Consider the following 18,356-nt stretch of genomic DNA (forward strand, 5'->3'; position numbering starts at 1 on the left):
AAATGTAATTGATAAAATATACTTAAGTGTCAAAAGTAAAAGTATGAATAATTTCTAATTCCTTATATTAAGCAAATGAGACTGCACCATTTTCTTGTGTTGTTTTTATTTACGGTTAGCCAGTTGCACACTCCAACACTCAGACATAATTTATAAACAAAGCATGTGTGCTTAGTGAGTCCACCAGATCAGAGGCAGGAGGGTTGACCAGGGATGTTCTCTTGATAAGTGCATGAATTAGACCATTTTCCTGTCCTGCTAAGTATTCAAAATGTAATTACTTTTGGGTGTCAGGGAAAATGTATGGAGTAAAAAGTACATTATTTTCTTTAGGAATGTAGTGAAGTAAAAGTTGTTCAAAATATAAATAGTAGAGTAAAGTACCGATACCCCCCAAAAACTACTTAAGTAGTACTTTAAAGTTTTTTTTACACCACTGCCTTTGTAACCTTTGTTTAACTAAGCAAGTCAGTTAAGAAAAAATTCTTATTTACAATGACAGCCTATTGAGGAACAGTGGGTTAACTGCCTTGTTCAAGGGCAGAATGACAGATTTTTACCATGTCAGCTCAGGGATTCAATCCAGCAACCTTTCTTTTACTGGCCTAACGCTCTAACCACTAGGTAACCTGCCTTTCGGCTAATACCAGAAGAACACATGTCCACTTCACATGAGGTTTTTAGTGTTTGAACATCAGAGGTATTATCATATCAGATAAACCCACATTGGCCTCCACAGAGAAAGACAGGAGATTATTGAGTGCCTGGACAGGGATGCACCTGCAATAAAGCTCTGCTTTAAAGTGATAAAATTAGAATTATTCATCAGCCATTGATTAATCGTTTTGACATACTGCCTAATTTCCAGGCAGAACAGGGAACTCCAAGGGTATTTGTGAGGGGTGAGTGCACTTAAATCAAAACAGGATGTAATATGCTTTGTATGGAGTAGGGCTGGCCCCCTGGGAGTTAATACTCAATAGCACAGGGGCATGTCACTGTGAAATTAAAACACAAATAAATACACACAATCCAAATAGTTATTCCACATACTAGGCTACACAAGCACACTTATCATTGCATTTGCAAAAAGCATACTTTGCACTTATCTTGATTTAGATTAGTTGAATTCCTTATCAATACATTTGCATGCATATAATATCCATGATGATTGATTAACCTTATTGATTAATTGTTGATACACTTAGGAGGTAAATGTAACACTATTTAACAGTTAGTAATATTGCTTTAACACAATTCCATGTGGTCTGGAGGTAAATGTAACACTATTTAACAGTTAGTAATATTGCTTTAACACAATTCCACGTGGCCTATGAGCCAGCTATAAACCTTGGTTTACTACATTTTGTTTTGTTTTGTTGCAACACTGCCATCTACCTAGATTAGCCTACCTGACTCTTCCTTCCCTAAAGTACTATCCACATGGGTGCGCTGTGTTCACAAGAAAGCTGCGGTCGCGTGCCATATCCTTTTAGGGAAATGACATCATTTTCGCTTCACGCTGCTGTGTCTAATGGAAACGCGGTAGATTGGAACTTGAAAGTCTGACAATTTGTAGTCTTGGGAGGTAAGACACACTGCAGTTTTATGTTCTATAATGAGATGAGACTTTTGTACCGTACCGTCAGCTGCTGCCTGCCAGTGCCACATTGTTATAGATGGGTTAGCTTAGTTGTACAGAAAGCTAGCTAGCAGACGTTAGTGCTAGCCGGCTGATATTAGCTAACGTTAGCTAGCTAGCTAGTCAGCCAAGCCATGGTTTCAGCCACGTCTAAATGTATCGTCTAGCTAGCTATCTTGCTTCCTATATTTAAACATTTTGTATCCATCTCTGTACCCATCGCTACCGTTAGTTATCTAGCTAGCAATGGTGCTACTGCTAGTTAGTTTGCTTGACAGAAAGAAATGTCAACAAAGCCTCTCTCAACCCTTTCTGCTTTGTGTTCTCCCCAGGTGTCAAGTGGATTTTGAAACGTGACCCGTCTCGAATATAATCTTATATGGCTGCCCCAGCCTTGCAACAGCCCAGTTTTCTTCTGGTTAGTGGTAACTCCTAAATTGTATTGCTCATCATGAGCTAGTGCCATGTGAAATATTTGTTGCCTGCCTGAAGTTCTCATGAGCCAAGACAATGTCACAAAACGTCAGTTATCTAACACTGTGACAGCAGTAACTGTTGTCTACTCTTATGATGTTCTCGATACAGGCCAATCTGAAAGTTGACTCGACCACCAAACCTTTTCTCCAGCGGTGCCAGGAGCTGGTGAAGGTCATTGATGACTACCCTGCAAAGGTGCAGTTTGCTTGTATAGACCAGCGTTGTTGAAGCAAGTTGTCAAGTCTGGATAAAAAATTAAATCAAATTGTATTTGTCACATCCGCCGAAAACAAGTGTAGACCTTACTGTGAAATGCTTACGTACAAGCCCTTAACCAACAAAGCAGTTCAAGAAATAGTTAAGAAATTATTTACTAAATAAACTAAAGTAAAAAATAAAAAGTAATAAAATAACAATAACGAGGCTGTATACAGGGGGTACCGGTCCCGAGTCAATGTGCGGTGTGGGCAGGTTAGTCGAGGCAATTAGTACATGTACAGTACCAGTCAAGTTTGGACACCTACTCATTCAAGGGGTTTTTCTTTATTTGTACTGTTTTCTACATTGTGGAATAATAGTGAAGACAAACGATGAAATAATACATATGGGATCATGTAGTAACGAAAAAAGTGTTAAACAAATCTAAATAAATTTGAGGTTCTTCAAAGTAGCCACCCTTTGCCTTGATGACAGCTTTGCACACTCTTGGCATTCTCTCAACCAGCATCACCTGAAATGCTTTTCCAACAGTCTTGGAGTTCCCACATATGCTGAGTACTTGTTGGCTGCTTTTCCTTCACTCTGCAGTCCAACTCATCCCAAACCATCTCAATTGGGTTGAGGTCAGGTGATTGTCACCAAACTAGATGGGATGGCGTATCGCTGCAGAATGCTGAGGTAGCCATACTGGTTACGTTTGCCTTGAATTCTAAATAAATCACGAACATTGTCACAAGCAAAGCACCATCACACCACCACCTCCATGCTTCACAGTGGGAACCACACACGCAGAGATCAAAGATTTAAAATGGACAGATTTCCACCGGTTAAATGTCCATTGTTTGTGTTTCTTGGCCCTAACAAGTCTTTTGTTATTATTGGTGTCCATTTTATTTTCATTTAACCTTTATTTAACTAGGCATGTCAGTTAAGAACAAATTCTTATTTACAATGACGGCCAAACCCGGACAACGCTTGGCCAATTGTGCGCCACCCCATGGGACTCCCAATCACGTCCTGATGTGATACAGCCTGGATCCTTTAGTAGTGGTTTCTTTGCAGCAATTCGACCATGTCTCCTCTGAAGAGTTGATGTTGAGATGTATCTGTTACTTGAACTCTGTGCAGTATTTATTTGGGCTGAAATTTCTCAGGCTGTTAACTAATGAACTTATCCTCTGGAGCAGAGGTAACTCTGGGTCTTCATGCGAGCCAGTTTCATCATAGTGCTTGATTGTTTTTGCAACTGCACTTGAAGAAATTTCAAAGTTCTTGACATTTTTTGGATTCACTGACCTTGTCTTCAAGTAATGATGGACTGTTGTTTCTCTATGCTTATTTGAGCTGTTCTTGCCATAATATGGACTTGGTATTTTACCAAATAGGGCTATCTTCTGTATACCACCCCTATCTTGTCACAACACAACTGATAGGCTCAAACGCATTAAGAAGGAAAGAAATTCCACAAATGAACTTTTTAAGAAGGCACACCTGTTCATTTAAATGCATTCCAGGTGACTACCTCATGAAGCTGGTTGGGAGAATGCCAAGGGTGAGCATTTGTTAGGTTAGATTACTTGTTAGATATTACTGCACGGTCGGAACTAGAAGCACATGCATTTCGCTACTCGCATTAACATCTACATAACCATGTGTATGTGACAAATAAAATTGGATTTGATTTGAAGCTGTCATCAAGGCAAAGGGTGCCTACTTTGAAGAATCTCAAATATAATATATTTTGATTTAAGACTTTCTTTTTTTTTTGGTTACTATATGATTCCATATGTGTTGTTTCTTAGTTTTGATGTCTTAACTATTTTTCCACAATGACTTGGGTGACTGAAGTCTTTGAAAACATTTTGGGCCTTCCTCTGACACAGCCTAGTACATAGTTCCTGGATGGCAGGAAGCTTGGCCCCAGTGATGAACTGGTCTGTACATATGACCCTATGGCAACTGCTCGGTCTAATAACGAGCAGTTATCATACCATGCAGTGATGCAACCGGTCAGGATGTCGTACCATGCAGTGATGCAACCGGTCAGGATGTCATACCATGCAGTGATGCAACCGGTCAGGATGTCATACCATGCAGTGATGCAACTGGTCAGGATGTCATACCATGCAGTGATGCAACCGGTCAGGATGTCGTACCATGCAGTGATGCAACCGGTCAGGATGTCATACCATGCAGTGATGCAACCGGTCAGGATGTCATACCATGCAGTGATGCAACTGGTCAGGATGTCATACCATGCAGTGATGCAACCGGTCAGGATGCTCGCAATGGTGTAGTTGTAGAACTTTTTGAGGATCAGGGATAATGGAGGGATAATGGAGGTAAGCTTGTGACTGACAGCATTAATATCGTTCTCTCTTCAGGAGCTGCACCTGATCTTCCCCTGGCTTGTAGAGAGTGTTTTTGGCAGTCTGGATGGGGTCATCATGGGCTGGAACCTGCAATTCCTGCAGGCACGCAGCAATGAGTACAACATCGTCATGGACTTTCTCGATCCTAGGTAGGCCTCACAAGCTCCTTTGGTGTTAGCTGCTATTTGCAATGCTCGTGTATTTACACTACAGCGTTGCTCCCTATTGTATTCGGTTGCACAAAAACAGTCCGTGGGAAGCCAGAAGTTACATATATATATTTCAACTTTCTATGCCAGTGGGCAAGACGGTTGGTCATTAAAACGGGGATAATGTGAGACAAAATATCTAAAGAACGTATTATTAAGCAGACTTTCCAAACACATAGGGTGTTAATGTTACTTTGGTGTGTGTGTCACTTCACTGTGACACACAGTATGTATTACAGTGCATTTGGAAAGTATTCAGACTCCTTTCTCCACATTTTATTACGTTACAGCCTTATTCTAAAATGGATTAAATACTTTTTCCCCTCATCAATCTACACACTAACACCATAAAGACAAAGCAAAAACAGGTTGACATTTTTGCAAATGTATTTAAAATAAAAAAATGTAAATATTACATTTATAATAAGTATTCAGACCCTTTACTCAGTACTTTGTTGAAGCGATTACAGCCTTGAGTCTTCTTGGGTATGATACTACAAGCTTGGCACCTGTATTTGGTGAGGTTCTCCCATTCTTCTATGCAGATCGTCTCAAGCTCTGTCAGGTTGGATGGAAAGCGTTGCTGCACAGCTATTTTCAGGTCTCTTCAGAGATGTTAGATCGGGTTGAAGTCTGAGCTCTGTCCGGTCCACTCGAGACTTGTCCCGAAGCCACTCCTGTGTTGTCTTGGCTGTGTGCTTATGGTTGTTGTCCTGTTGGAAGGAGAACCTTCACCCCAGTCTGAGGTCCTGAGCGCTTTGGAGCAGGTTTTCATCATGGATCTATCTGTACTTTGCTCCGTTCATCTTTCCCTCGATCCTGACTAGTCTTCCAGTCCCTGCTGCTGAAAAACATCCTCACAGCATGATGTAGCCACCACCCTGCTTCACCTTAGGGATGGTGCCAGGTCAGACATGCTGCTTGGCATTCAGGCTAAAGAGTTCAATCTTGGTTTCATCGGACCAGAGAATCTTATTTCTCGTGGTCTGAGAGGCCTTTTGGCAAACTCCATGCGGGCTAGCATGTGCCTTTACCGAGGAGTGGCTTCTGTCTGGCCACTCTACCATACAGGCCTGATTGGTGGAGTGCTGCAGAGATGGTTGTCCTTCTGGAAGGTTCTCCAATCTCCACAGAAGAACTCTGTTAGAGTGACCATCGGGTTCTTGGTGACCTCCCTGACCAAGTCCCTTCTCCCTAGATTTAGCCTGGCTGCCAGCTCTAGGAAGAGTCTTGGTGGTTCCAAACTTCTTCCATTTAAGAATGATGGAGGCCACTGAGTTCTTGGGGACCTTCAATGCTGCAGAATAGTTTTTTGTACCCTTTCCCAGATCTGTGCCTCGACACAATCCTGTCTTGGAATTCTTTCGACCTCACAGCATGTTTTTTGCTCTGACATGCACTATTATCTAGATAGGTGTGTGCCTTTCCAAATCACGTCTAATCAATTGAATTTACTGCAGGTGGACTCCAAGTTGTAGAAACATCTCAAAGATGATCAATGGTAACAGGATGCACCTGAGCTCAATTTCGAGTCCCATAGCAAAGGGTCTGAATACTTATGTAAATAAGGTATTTCTGTTTTTTTATTTGTACTTTGCAAAAAAATTCTAAACCTGTTTTCGCTTCGTCATTGAGGTATTGTGTAGATTTGAAGAGGGAGGAAAATTGATTTGATCCATTTTAGAACAAGGCTGTAACATAACAATGTGGAAAAGGTTAAGGGGTCTGAACTTTCCGAATGCACTGTATGTGTAACTGTATGTGTCGAACTGCTTTGCTTTATCTTGGCCAGGTCGCAATTGTAAATGAGAACTTGTTCTCAACTTGCCTACCTGGTTAAATAAAGGTGAAAAAATACATAAAAAAGCAAATGTATGTTGCTGTACAATGTGACAATGTCTCTTTTGTACCAGTACTGTGTGTCTATGACAACCCCTCAGGAACATTACATGTTATTCTTATTTTTTAATTGGACATTTATTTAACTAGGCAAGTCGGTTAAGAACACATTCTTATTTACAATGACTGCCTACCGGGGAACAGTGGGTTAACTACCTTGTTCAGGGGCAGAACAACATTTTTACCATGTGAGCTCGGGGATTCGATCCAGCAACCTTTTTTGGCCCAACGCTCTTACCACTAGGCTACCTGCGGCCCCAGCCTAAATTACTTTATAAAAAGCATTTTTCGAAAAATATTAATGTACTGTATACTGACTTAATTATAATTGTATATGCTTTTCAGTGGGCCAATGATGAAGCTTGTGTACAAGCTTCAAGCAGAGGAGTACAAGTATGAAATACCTGTCAGCTTTCTCCCTGTAAGTCTCATCCCTTTTTAAACATTTTTTATTTTCTCAATTTGAAACATAGCAAGGTCGTCCACAACAGTGATTGGTGTAAAGCTCGGGTGTTATTTTCTCTTGCAGGGTCCTGTAAAGGCATCTATACAGGAAGGTGTCCTCCCAGATTGTCCACTTTTTCACAACAAGCTGCAGTTTCCTCTGTCTGGTCTCCAGACACTCAGCCTGGCGCTCAGTATCCTTGATGCTCAAACTCACTCCTCACCTTCTCACAAACATACAATGTGGACAATGACAATGTTTGCTTACATTATTTACATTTGTTTTGTAGTCTGGTGGTATGTCCTTAAACCATCTGCAGATCCATTTGAATATTACATGTTCATATTTGCTTCCAGTCTTATCACACCAAAGGTAAACCCTACTCAACTGTCATTACAACAGTAAATGTTTTGATAGTTTGTGATAACTTCCATGATAATCAGACTTATTTGCCCTAACATGATCGTTTTGATGTGATTTTCTCAGAACTACCCTCTGGGCCAGCATGTGAGCAGCTTGGACAATGCGTACTTTGTGCTTGTGGACACCTACCTCAAGTACTTCCTCCCTACAGAGGGCAGCGTTCCTCCCTCTCCATTCGCCGACAATAGAGGCTCTGTGTCTCCACCTGCTCCCAGGTACTCTACAGTGGGGATAGGTCTTATCAAAATAAATGTTTCTGATAGTGGTGTAAAAAGTACTCAGTGGTTATACTTGAGTAAAAGTAAATATACCTTTTTTAATATAAAATGACTCAAGTAAATGTCACCCAGGAAAATAATTTTAGACTTCTATTCACAAGCAGTATTTAAGTACAGTGGTGGGAAAAGTACTCAATAATCATACTTGAGAAAAAGTCAAAGCTATACAAACCAGATGGCACAGTTTTATTACCAACAGACGGGCACACTCCAACACTCAGGCATAATTTACAAACACATTATTTGTGTTTAGTGAGTCCGCCAGATCTGAAGCAGTAGGGATGACATGTTGTTGTATTGATATGTATGTCTATTGGACCATAATTCTGTCCTGCCTTAACATTAGAAGTGAAGAGTACTTTTTGGTGTCAGGGAAAATGTATGCTAGTAAAAAGTACATATTTTCTTTAGAATTGTAGTGGAATAAAAAGTTGTGAAAAATATATATATAAATAGTCAACTCAAGTGCAGATACCCCAAAAATGACTTAAGTTGTACTTTACACCACTGGTTTATGTGAAAGGTTTGTGATCAGTAGGGTGAGAAAAGATGCTACCTGAACTTGTCCAATAAGAGCACACACTTTTACCTTTGGCTCCTCTTAGTTTCTCCTTCTTTCCTCATGCTATAACTCCGAGCTCACGGTTATGTCTTTGGCACCCAGGGCTCCCAGCGTGCCTTTTGCAGGGTATGGCATCCACAGCACCAGCCTCCTCAAGCGCCACATATCCCATCAACCCTCGGTCACTGCTGACCCTGCAGCCCAGGAGATCTGGAGGTCAGAGGCATTACTACAGGTGAGGCTCCTTCATCCTTTGTCAGTCATGAATGTATTTAGTCTGAATGATGTCAGTCAGGTGTTTAGGGAATCGGGAATAAGACGTGTGTTACCCCCAGGTTTTTGTGGAGATCTGGCTGCATCACTACTCCCTGGAGATGTACCAGAAGCTGCAGTCCCCCCAGGTGAAGGTAAGAGCATGTCACATGGACCCTCCCACCACCAAGCTCCCCCTTCACCCCTGCACGGCAGCAACGCACGGCTGACTGGCTGATGAACCCCCCCCCTCACTTGAACAATGGCAGGCTCGTCCCACTCGAGTGCCATGCTGGCTGGGACTGGGACACAAAACGGGTCAAATTTTCCTATTTTCAACTAGAGGGGAGTATTTCTAAAAGACTTGCACTCCCACACCTGGGCTATAAAGATGTAGTTTATATCCATCTCCTTTGCACTGCATAGATGGGTATACTGTTTGTTAGTTGCTGTTTCTTATGCTTCTTTGAGCTTTGGTTTGTACTGATCTTTAGTCTCCTTATTTGCACAGATTAGGAAACATGAATGCTATCAAAGTTCAATGTTAAACCAATCAAAATAGGGCACAGTAAACATCAGGCATTTGTAATTATTTTTGAAAGGCAGGCTTATTTTTTTATTTTCTTCGGTTGCTGAATTATTGGCTTATGGGCAACTGCAGAGCAAATGTTCTGCACTGATTTGGCATGTGTATCTGGTAGTAGTGCTTTAGCTTCCCGCATGACCTGTGCATGCCGTGTGTGTGGCACCATTAACTGTTTCAGTGCCCTTCTCTGTTGTTTATTTGGCTGCTAGGCTGGTTGCCAACTCTACTTCTGTTCATGTATCATTTAGCCACCACCCTTTGTCATGATCCATACACCTGTCAAATCCCCAATGGTGTACAGGCCATACCCTTCCCATCCCTGCTGTCCCCTAGTAACTTAGTACATTCCCAGTAGAGGTCGACCGATTAATCGGAATGGCGTATTAATTAGGGCCGATTTCAAGTTTTCATAACAATCGGAAATCGGTATTTTTGGACACCGATTTGGCCGATCTCTTTATTTAACTAGGCAAGTCAGTTAAGAACACATTCTTATTTTCAATGACGGCCTAGGAAAGGTGTTAACTGCCTTGTTCAGGGGCAGAACGACAGATTTTTACCTTGTCAGCTCAGGGATTCAACCTTGCAACCTTAGTTACTAGTCCAACTCTCTAACCACCTGCCTCTCATTGCACTCCACGAGGAGCCTGCCTGTTACGTGAATGCAGTAAGCTAAGGTAAGTTGCTAGCTAGCATTAAACTTATCTTATAAAAAAACAATCAATCAATCACTAGTTAACTACACATGGTTGCATATATAACTACACATTATATATGCATTAACTACACATTAACTACACATTAACTAATTAACACATTAACACATTAACTACACATTATATATGCATATATAACTACACACGTTGCATATAATCGATGCGGTGCGTATTCGCAAAAAAAGACGGTCCTTGCTCCAATGTGTACCTAACCATAAACATCAATGCCTTTCTTAAAATCAATATACAGAAGTATATATTTTTAAACCTGCATATTTAGCTAAAAGAAATCCAGGTTAGCAGGCAATATTAACCAGGTGAAATTGTGTCACTTCTCTTGCGTTCATTGCGCGCAGTCAGGGTATATGCAACAGTTTGGGCCTCCTAATTTGCCAGAATTTTACGTAATTATGACATAACATTGAAGGTTGTGCAACAGGAATATTTAGACTTATGGTTGCCACCCGTTAGATAAAATACGGAACGGTTCCGTATTTCACTGAAAGAATAAACGTCTTGTTTTCGAGATGATAGTTTCCAGATTCAACCATATTATTGACCTAAGGCTCGTATTTCTGTGTGTTATAATTAAGTTTATGATTTGATGGAGCAGTCTGACTGAGCGATGGTAGGCACCAGCAGGCTCGTAAGCATTCATTCAAACAGCACTTTCATGCATTTTGCCAGCAGCTCTTCGTTGTGCGTCAAGCATTGAGCTGTTTATGACATCAAGCCTATCAACTCCCGAGATTAGGCTGGTGTAACCGATGTGAAATGGCTAGCTAGTTAGCGGGGTGCGCGCTAATAGCGTTTCAAACGTCACTCGCTCTGAGACTTGGAGTAGTTATTCCCCTTGCTCTGTATGGGTAACGATGCTGCGAGAATGGCTGTTGTCGATGTGTTCCTGGTTCGAGCCCAGGTAGGGGCGAGGAGAGGGACGGAAGCTATACTGTTACACTGGCAATACTAAAGTGCCTATAAGAACATCCAATAGTCAAAGGTATATGAAATACAAATGGTATAGAGATAAATAGTCCTATAATTCCTATAATAACTACAACCTAAAACTTCTTACCTGGGAATATTGAAGACTCATGTTAAAAGGAACCACCAGCTTTCATATGTTCTCATCCGTTCTGTGCAAGGAATTTAAACGTTAGCTTTCTTACATGTGGCACATATTGCACTTGTACTTTCTTCTCCAACACTTTCACACTCCAACATGTTTCATTATTTAAGGCTAAATTGATTTTATTGATGTATTATATTAAGTTAAAGTAAGTGTTAATTCAGTATTGTTGTAATTGTCATTATTACAACAACAACAAAATCTGCCAATTTAATCGGTATCGTCATTTTTGGGTCCTCCAATAATCGGTATCGGCGTTGAAAAATCATAATCGGTCGACCTCTAATTCCCAGTCTGTTAAATTGGATAGTTTAAGTTAAGTATGTGGTCTTCCATAGTGTAAGAGATGCAGTATTCCCCCCCCCCTAAAAAACCCGACCTGTCATGGCCATTGGACAGAAACAATCCTTTTACCTGTGGACTGTTCTTCAACCTAAAATAACAAACCCTGTTATTAATCATGTGTTGTGTCTTCTGTGCCTCATTGATGAGGATATTTACTGTTTAATCTCTCCTGTCTTGGGTGTGGAAAAGGCCACTGCATCACCCTAGCTGTCATAGCATTGTGTTCCTGTGGCCAATATCTTTTGTTTGTTTTGTTTCTTGTTTTCTCCCATATTTGGTGTTCATTCCTTTTCCTTTGTGGATGCACTATATCCCTTTTTTCTACTTTCTATTCTCATGTTCACCTCCTTCCCTTCTCCCCCTCTCTCCTCCTTTCCCAACTGTGTTGTTGTCGTTTCCCTCGTCCTCTTCCTCCCCTGGTTGTGATGGGTCGTACAGCTGGCGCTGCTGCACTATCGCCTCAGTATGTCCAGCATGCCGTGCCAACCCCTGACCCCTCCTGGTTCTGGGACCCTCGACACGTACCAAGTACTTTTACCTTTTCATCCACTCCCACCGGGCCTGCTGGAGGTAAACCTAGGCCCTGAGGACAGAGTAGTATTAAGGTTAAGGTGGGGAGGTCAAGGGTACTTCTCTTCAAAAAAAACATTTGAATGCCGTTACAGTGCATTCTGTAAAACCAACTGCCTGGTTGACGCAACCAGTCAAAGACCTATCCTTGGATGGACCCCATTTTGACGGCACGAAATTCACATAACATCAAACATCTCACAGTAGGATCTGGCCCATAGAGAAGTATCCTTGAAAGGAGAATGTGCCTTCAAAGCATGTTTTGAGTTTGAAGAGTGACGTTTTCATTGTATGTAGCATGTGGATGTTTGTTGTGTTGCACACTATCCTTAGTTAATGTGTGTCATTGTTGTCTTTCCCATCTCACATTCTTCCATTGAGCAAACACTACTACAGTATACAAAACATTATAAATAACCAAATTGCCCTAAATCAATTAAATAATTCATCAAATTGTCTACTTTCCTCATTCTAAGAATAATGGATCTGAATATCAATTTGAAGTACTGTATGTGCCTGTTTCTGAGCTAGACGGATTGAATTCTGTTTTCAGCTAGGCTTTTTCAACAGCAGGGTAATTTGAGAAACAGTAACAATGGCTAGGGGAGGAACCAGGATTAGGGGAATGTTCCAAGCCCAATGTGTGATTGGTTATTGTTATCCGAGGAGCTTTGTGTGATTGGCTGCTGCCCCTGTGGATCTCTGTATGACTGGCTGCTGTTTCAGGAGACTTTCACCCCGACAGAGGAGCACGTTCTGGTGGTGCGTCTCCTGGTGAAGCACCTCCATGCCTTTTCCTGCAGCCTGAAGCCTGAGCAGGTCTGCTCCTCGCCCTCGGCCCACTCCAGCCCCCTGGAAGAGTTCAAGAGGTGAGCTGAGCAGTGAGCACCCCAATAGTCAGACATCAGGGTCCACGTTCTCTCCAGGAAATCAGTCGATCTAGTTTTGTCTGTAATTCACTGTGGACCTGTCTCTGTAGGGTGGTGGTGCAGCGTTTTGTCCAGCAGAAGCTCTATGTGTTCCTCCAGCACTGCTTTAGTCACTGGCCTTTAGATGCCTCCTTCAGAGCGGTAGGTGTTCCAACTCCATCCTCAACCTTCTCAGCTTGGCTGGTGTCAATCACAACTCTCTCTCATTGGGTCTACTTTTTTTCTTTTTTTTGTGCTCTTATCTCTATACCACCACTGTGTTTAGGTGTTGGAGACGTGGCTTAGCTACATCCAGCCGTGGAGGTACACAGGAGAGAATACCAATCCTCAGACAGACCAGAACAAAGGTGTACCTGAGAAATGGTGAGTTATCTCTTGGATTATAGTATAGGTCAGGCTAAATAAATGTGTGCTAGTAGTGCTTCCTTGAAATGTTTTACTCAGAGGCACAGTTTAATATTGGTGTATTTGTCTTACTGATTCCGAAAATGTTCTGATCCATCTTCTTGACCAGGGGCTTGTTTGTTCAGGAGAACCTGCTCATGTACACAAAGCTCTTTCAGGGCTTTCTCAACAGGGTGGTACGCATAGACCTGGTCAACGTCAAAAATGCACTAATGGTCTTCAGGGTGGCCAAAGTCTTCGCTCAGCCAAACCTATCAGAGATGATTCAGAAAGGTAATAACAGAAACAATCACCTAGTCTTATGATACTTGTGTGATGCAGATGCACTAATAGTAATGTCCAACTACAGTAGACTGTGCTATCGCTAACCTGTCCTACCCTAACCCTCCTATCTGTCCCTCCCCAGGAGAGCAGCTGTTTCTGGAGCCGGAGCACGTCCTCCACCATCGGCAGCACCGGGTCTTCCTCACGCCAAGCCATGGTGGCAGCTTCCTGTCTGCCCGGCAGTCCGTGGTGACAGACGGGGTTTTCAGGGTGAAGAGCCACGTGTACGGCCTGGAGGGCCAGGACTGCCAGTACAAACAGATGTTCGGCACAGAGCTGAGGGGCGTGGTGAGTGGAGGCAGCATACTTGGGGGTGGGTTCATTGCAATTCCAGATTTGCAAGTTTGTTATTCCAATTCCCATTTCTGGAATTGAACCCAACTTTGGGAGAGAAGTGCTAATGAGGCTAATGGTGAGCTAGCTAGTGTTAACCACCTGCTACAAGCACAGTCTGTGTGGACTTTATTGAATTTGCTAGGCTGACTGTTCACACATTTTGTCATCAGTGAACTGTAGTCTCAGTTGAGTAAAATGAACTAGCTACGCTCTGCAAGATTAGATTGCTCTGAACTGTACTGTGTGGCTGACTTTCTGGAGAAGACAATGTTCTTCTTGCTTCTCACAACCGCCCAGGCCTGCCCTTCATCTTAGATTTACATTTGTCATTTAGCTCAGGGTCCAAACTTAGTCCTGCCTCCCCCTGGGTAAACGTTTTGGTTTTTGCCCGAGCACTACACCGCTGAATCAAATATCCAACATCATCAAACTTTGAATCAGCTGTGTGGTGCTAGGGCAAAAAACTAAACGTGCACCGAGAGGGGGCCCCGGGACCGAGTTTGGGAAACCCTGATTTAGATGCTTTTATCCAGATTAGATGCTTTTATCCAGAGCAACTTAGAGTAGTGAGTGCATACATTTTCATACTGGTCCCCCGTGGGAGTTGAACCCGCAACCCTTGCATTGCAAGCGCCATGCTCTAACAACTGAGCCACACAGCACCACTAGAACCAATCAACAACTACTCCTTTAGTCTGATGTTTTGAGGCTGCATATAAGCATGGTCACTGTTGTCATCCTTCTTTGATGTAGGTCCTGAAGCTCATTCAGATCATCGCCCAGGCGAGGCAGACAGCTAAGAGGATATCAGATCACTCAGCTGAAGTGGCGGCCAATAACTCCTTCATGTCTTGGTTTGGAATGGGCTCCCCCGACCTCAACTACACCTTCAATGGAGGAGAGGTGGATGACACTGGGGAATGTGTCAAGAAGACCCATGAGTTCCTGGAGAGGTCACTGGACTACCTCTGTCAGATATTTCGTGTAGGTTTACACAGACTTTTTCCTTAAGATTTTCGCATGTGCTAAACTGCTGTAATTGATATTAATCAAACTTAATTCAACTAATGTTGGGTGAAAATGTGTCATGCTATTCTGTCTCGTCTCCAGCTGAATGCAGGGCAGCTTTCTCAGCTGATGGCAACCCTGGGCTCTGGTCAGGACGATGGGAACTCCAGGCAGCTACCAGACTGTGTTCAGGGTGAGAATGGACTCATCCTCACAGACCTGGGCCGAATGCAGGTCAGACTACTTATTCAACTCACCCAAAACTACAACCCCAACCATGTCATAGAGGGATTATTGTTAAAAAATGTGTCATGTTTTTGCAGATCATCAATGGACTGCGTAGATTTGAGATTGAGTACCAAGGAGACCCAGAGCTTCAGCCCATCAGGAGCTATGAGAATGCCGTCCTGGTCAGACTGTTTTTCAAGATCTCGTCCCTGGTGAATGAGAGGGTATGTGATGTGTAGCCTAACAGAATCTGAGTTATCATAGTCCAAGCATTCCGTAATCAGAACCATTCTCCCCTCCACAGTTCGGAGATCACATGGAAGTTCTGTGCTCGCGGCCGGACTTCCTGGGCCGGTTGGGACGACACTACCTGGCCAGCCCCGAGGTCATGGCGGACGGCAGGCAGAGGAGCCCAGAGACACGGCGAACAGCGGAGAGGAACCGACGGCCGAGGCTAAGTCTGCGCACACTGGCAAGCTACAGAACCCTGCTGATGCTTCTATTTCTCTACCTGTTTGGGGTGCTGTTCTCATTCGGGCCCATATCCAGCACACTGCTCATCCTTACAGGCGGCTTTCTCTATGGACTCTTCATAACCCTGTTTGGAGATAAACTCAAGTCCCAGTAGCAGGGGAATGAAAAGGCTTTTTTTGCCACATGCCTTTGCTTGGCCATCTGTTATGATATATTCAGTCCCTTTTTATTCTTGTAAATAAATACAAGTGCATTGCTTTTCAGATGAAGTTTGCTAAATCTTTTTTTTAAGCAGTTTTACTGATTGACAGTTGTATGATTTAATATTCTAACAAAATATTGAATGTTTTTCAATTGAACATTGAAAGGATGGTGGTGATTATCCTCAAACTACAAGATTGACCGGTGTAATAAATAGTTACATGAGTCTTGCACTAGTATTTTGAATTGATGATAATCATTTAACTGAAGATTCTTTGCCTTTATCGTTTTTGTATGATTGCTTGTCTGTATGTGTGAGCTTGCAAAGACGACAGAAATGTAGTTGTACAATGTTGCATTCGAATGGCAGATGTATTTCCCGCCACCGATTGAGACAGTCTGGTTGTCATGGCAACGTATGCAGGCGTTGCCGTCCACTAAAGACCGGTGAGAGGAAAAATAAATCGTAAGTGCACGTGGGTGATCTGTGTATTGACCTTATCTCGTTCAATTGTTCCTGAACTTTGCACATTGTGGCGGTGAACAATTCTTGCGCTCGGGAACGTTTGTGGTAAAGGGGTTCTGCGCGATTATTGATGTAGCCTCCAAGTTAAACGTCAAGTTACAACAGGCAGGGTTTGACTGATTATTTCTACAATGTATCTTATTAAAATGTGATTTTTAAACGTAAGCTTAACCACACCGCTAACCGTATGCCTAACTTTAAATTAAGACAATGTCTGGCAACAGTCTGTCCGAAATCTACCCCACTGGTCCCATGTTATATGCTTTGACAAGCCTTACTTTCCACAACCACTTCATATCCCAGTCTACGAACCAAGTTAAGTCTCATCTCACCGCAATATGGATACCTGCGTTGCATCCAGTGTTGCCAATTTAGCAACTTTGTCGCTATATTTAGTGAGTATTCAGACCCCTCTAGCGACAAATTTTCAAAAAAGCAACTATTTCTGGTGTTGTTGGAGACTCTGACGTGAAAGCACCTATCGTTCTTACTCTTAACGAGCAGCGGGTGCTTCCGTGGGACTCACCCCCGTCCCAAAGCACTCCCAGACTGCTCAGTCCTGCACAGCAGTCGCTCCCAGCTGCAGTCAGAGCAGGAGATGTTCACCTCTGTGTCCAGACTGCAAATGAATCGCCGCCGCTGGCTGATCCCGCCCTGGTTTACGTAATTTAAAAAAAATATTAACCTGAATTAGGGCCAGACTAGTTACCATAATTTTCTCACATTGCCATTGACAGTTTTTTTCTATTGTCTCTTTTTGGTCCATTTAGATTGTTAATGTAGATTCTACTGTAAAACAATTATGGTTAAAAATGTTTATGTTTTACTGTGACTTGTTGTAGGCTCCTAAGTGGACCATAAGGTTAAAAACCAAACCAAATTATGGAAACTAAACAAAAAAACGAAGTAACTCCGCTAGTGTGTTTATTTTGGGTCACTTTGGCCGGTCCCAAGGAAATGTGACATATAAAAAAAACAAATCGATAGAAAGTTAATTTGTAGTTCTAAATATATTTAGGGTGTTTTTTTTTACTCGCTTTTTTGTCTCCCACGACATTATTCCCCTCTCCTACAGCGTCCATCACAATTACGTTCACATGGCCAATTATGCAAATTTGGTGATGACGTCATTCAGCTACTTGTAGCTACTTTCCTTACTGAGGAGTTGGCAACACTGGTGCATTGCTTCAGATTAATATTCAGTTGTTGCAACTACAGGACAATGACACGTCAGAACCTGTTTGAACTGCTTCCTCCATGTCCCTGCACCTTTTTTGGGAACCAGGCAAGGGTGACCCTCCCAGCCCTCAAATAGCCTGAACTCCAGAATCGCAGGGAGATACAGAAGTAGGCTGGACAATAGAACGAGTCAAAATTCACCCGAGGCTGAAAACGACTTTAGAACGTTGGCTAAACTTGAACACTAGCGCGTGCCCATAGCAAATGAATGGAATCTAATGTTCGCAGAGCCTGTTGTGACTGGAGTGAAGCTTGTATCCCTTTTTATTTTACCACTACAATCTGTTCTTAGGACAAAACTGAAAAATAACATCTCGTGTAGAAAGTAAACATCCGCACCTCAATGGTGCCAAGTGTGCTTATGTCTGCATAACGAGGAAGTAGGGGAAAAATGGCAACTTCTATTTCTGGTCTTGCGTTTGATGACGAGATACACTGCCCAGCCTTAATTAGAAAGAGATTCTCATGATTAAAATGGTGTCCAATTAAAAAAATCTAAATATACACATTGCGAGATATTTGGCAAAATACAGACATACCTATATTTCCCTATAGTAAACAA

At 42.4% G+C, this 18,356-nt stretch overlaps 1 protein-coding gene across 1 annotated transcript; it reads left to right on the forward strand.

Moving 5' to 3' along the window:
* The first annotated feature begins 1,395 nt into the window (after nt 1-1,395).
* LOC112230943 (sphingomyelin phosphodiesterase 4) lies at nt 1,396-16,268 on the forward strand. The gene is given in 21 exon segments (XM_042311401.1): nt 1,396-1,588; nt 1,975-2,060; nt 2,228-2,314; nt 4,723-4,859; nt 7,164-7,239; nt 7,348-7,456; nt 7,583-7,635; nt 7,750-7,901; nt 8,629-8,761; nt 8,862-8,933; nt 11,993-12,124; nt 12,851-12,993; nt 13,104-13,194; nt 13,319-13,416; nt 13,568-13,731; nt 13,865-14,070; nt 14,872-15,102; nt 15,229-15,360; nt 15,450-15,578; nt 15,659-15,947; nt 15,950-16,268. Coding segments are annotated over 20 exon segments (2,490 nt in total). The 5' UTR covers nt 1,396-1,588; nt 1,975-2,021; the 3' UTR covers nt 15,967-16,268.
* The last annotated feature ends 2,088 nt before the right edge of the window (nt 16,269-18,356 follow it).

Source organism: Oncorhynchus tshawytscha, linkage group LG33 (genome assembly GCF_018296145.1).
Source record: "Oncorhynchus tshawytscha isolate Ot180627B linkage group LG33, Otsh_v2.0, whole genome shotgun sequence".
NCBI lineage: Eukaryota > Metazoa > Chordata > Actinopteri > Salmoniformes > Salmonidae > Oncorhynchus > Oncorhynchus tshawytscha.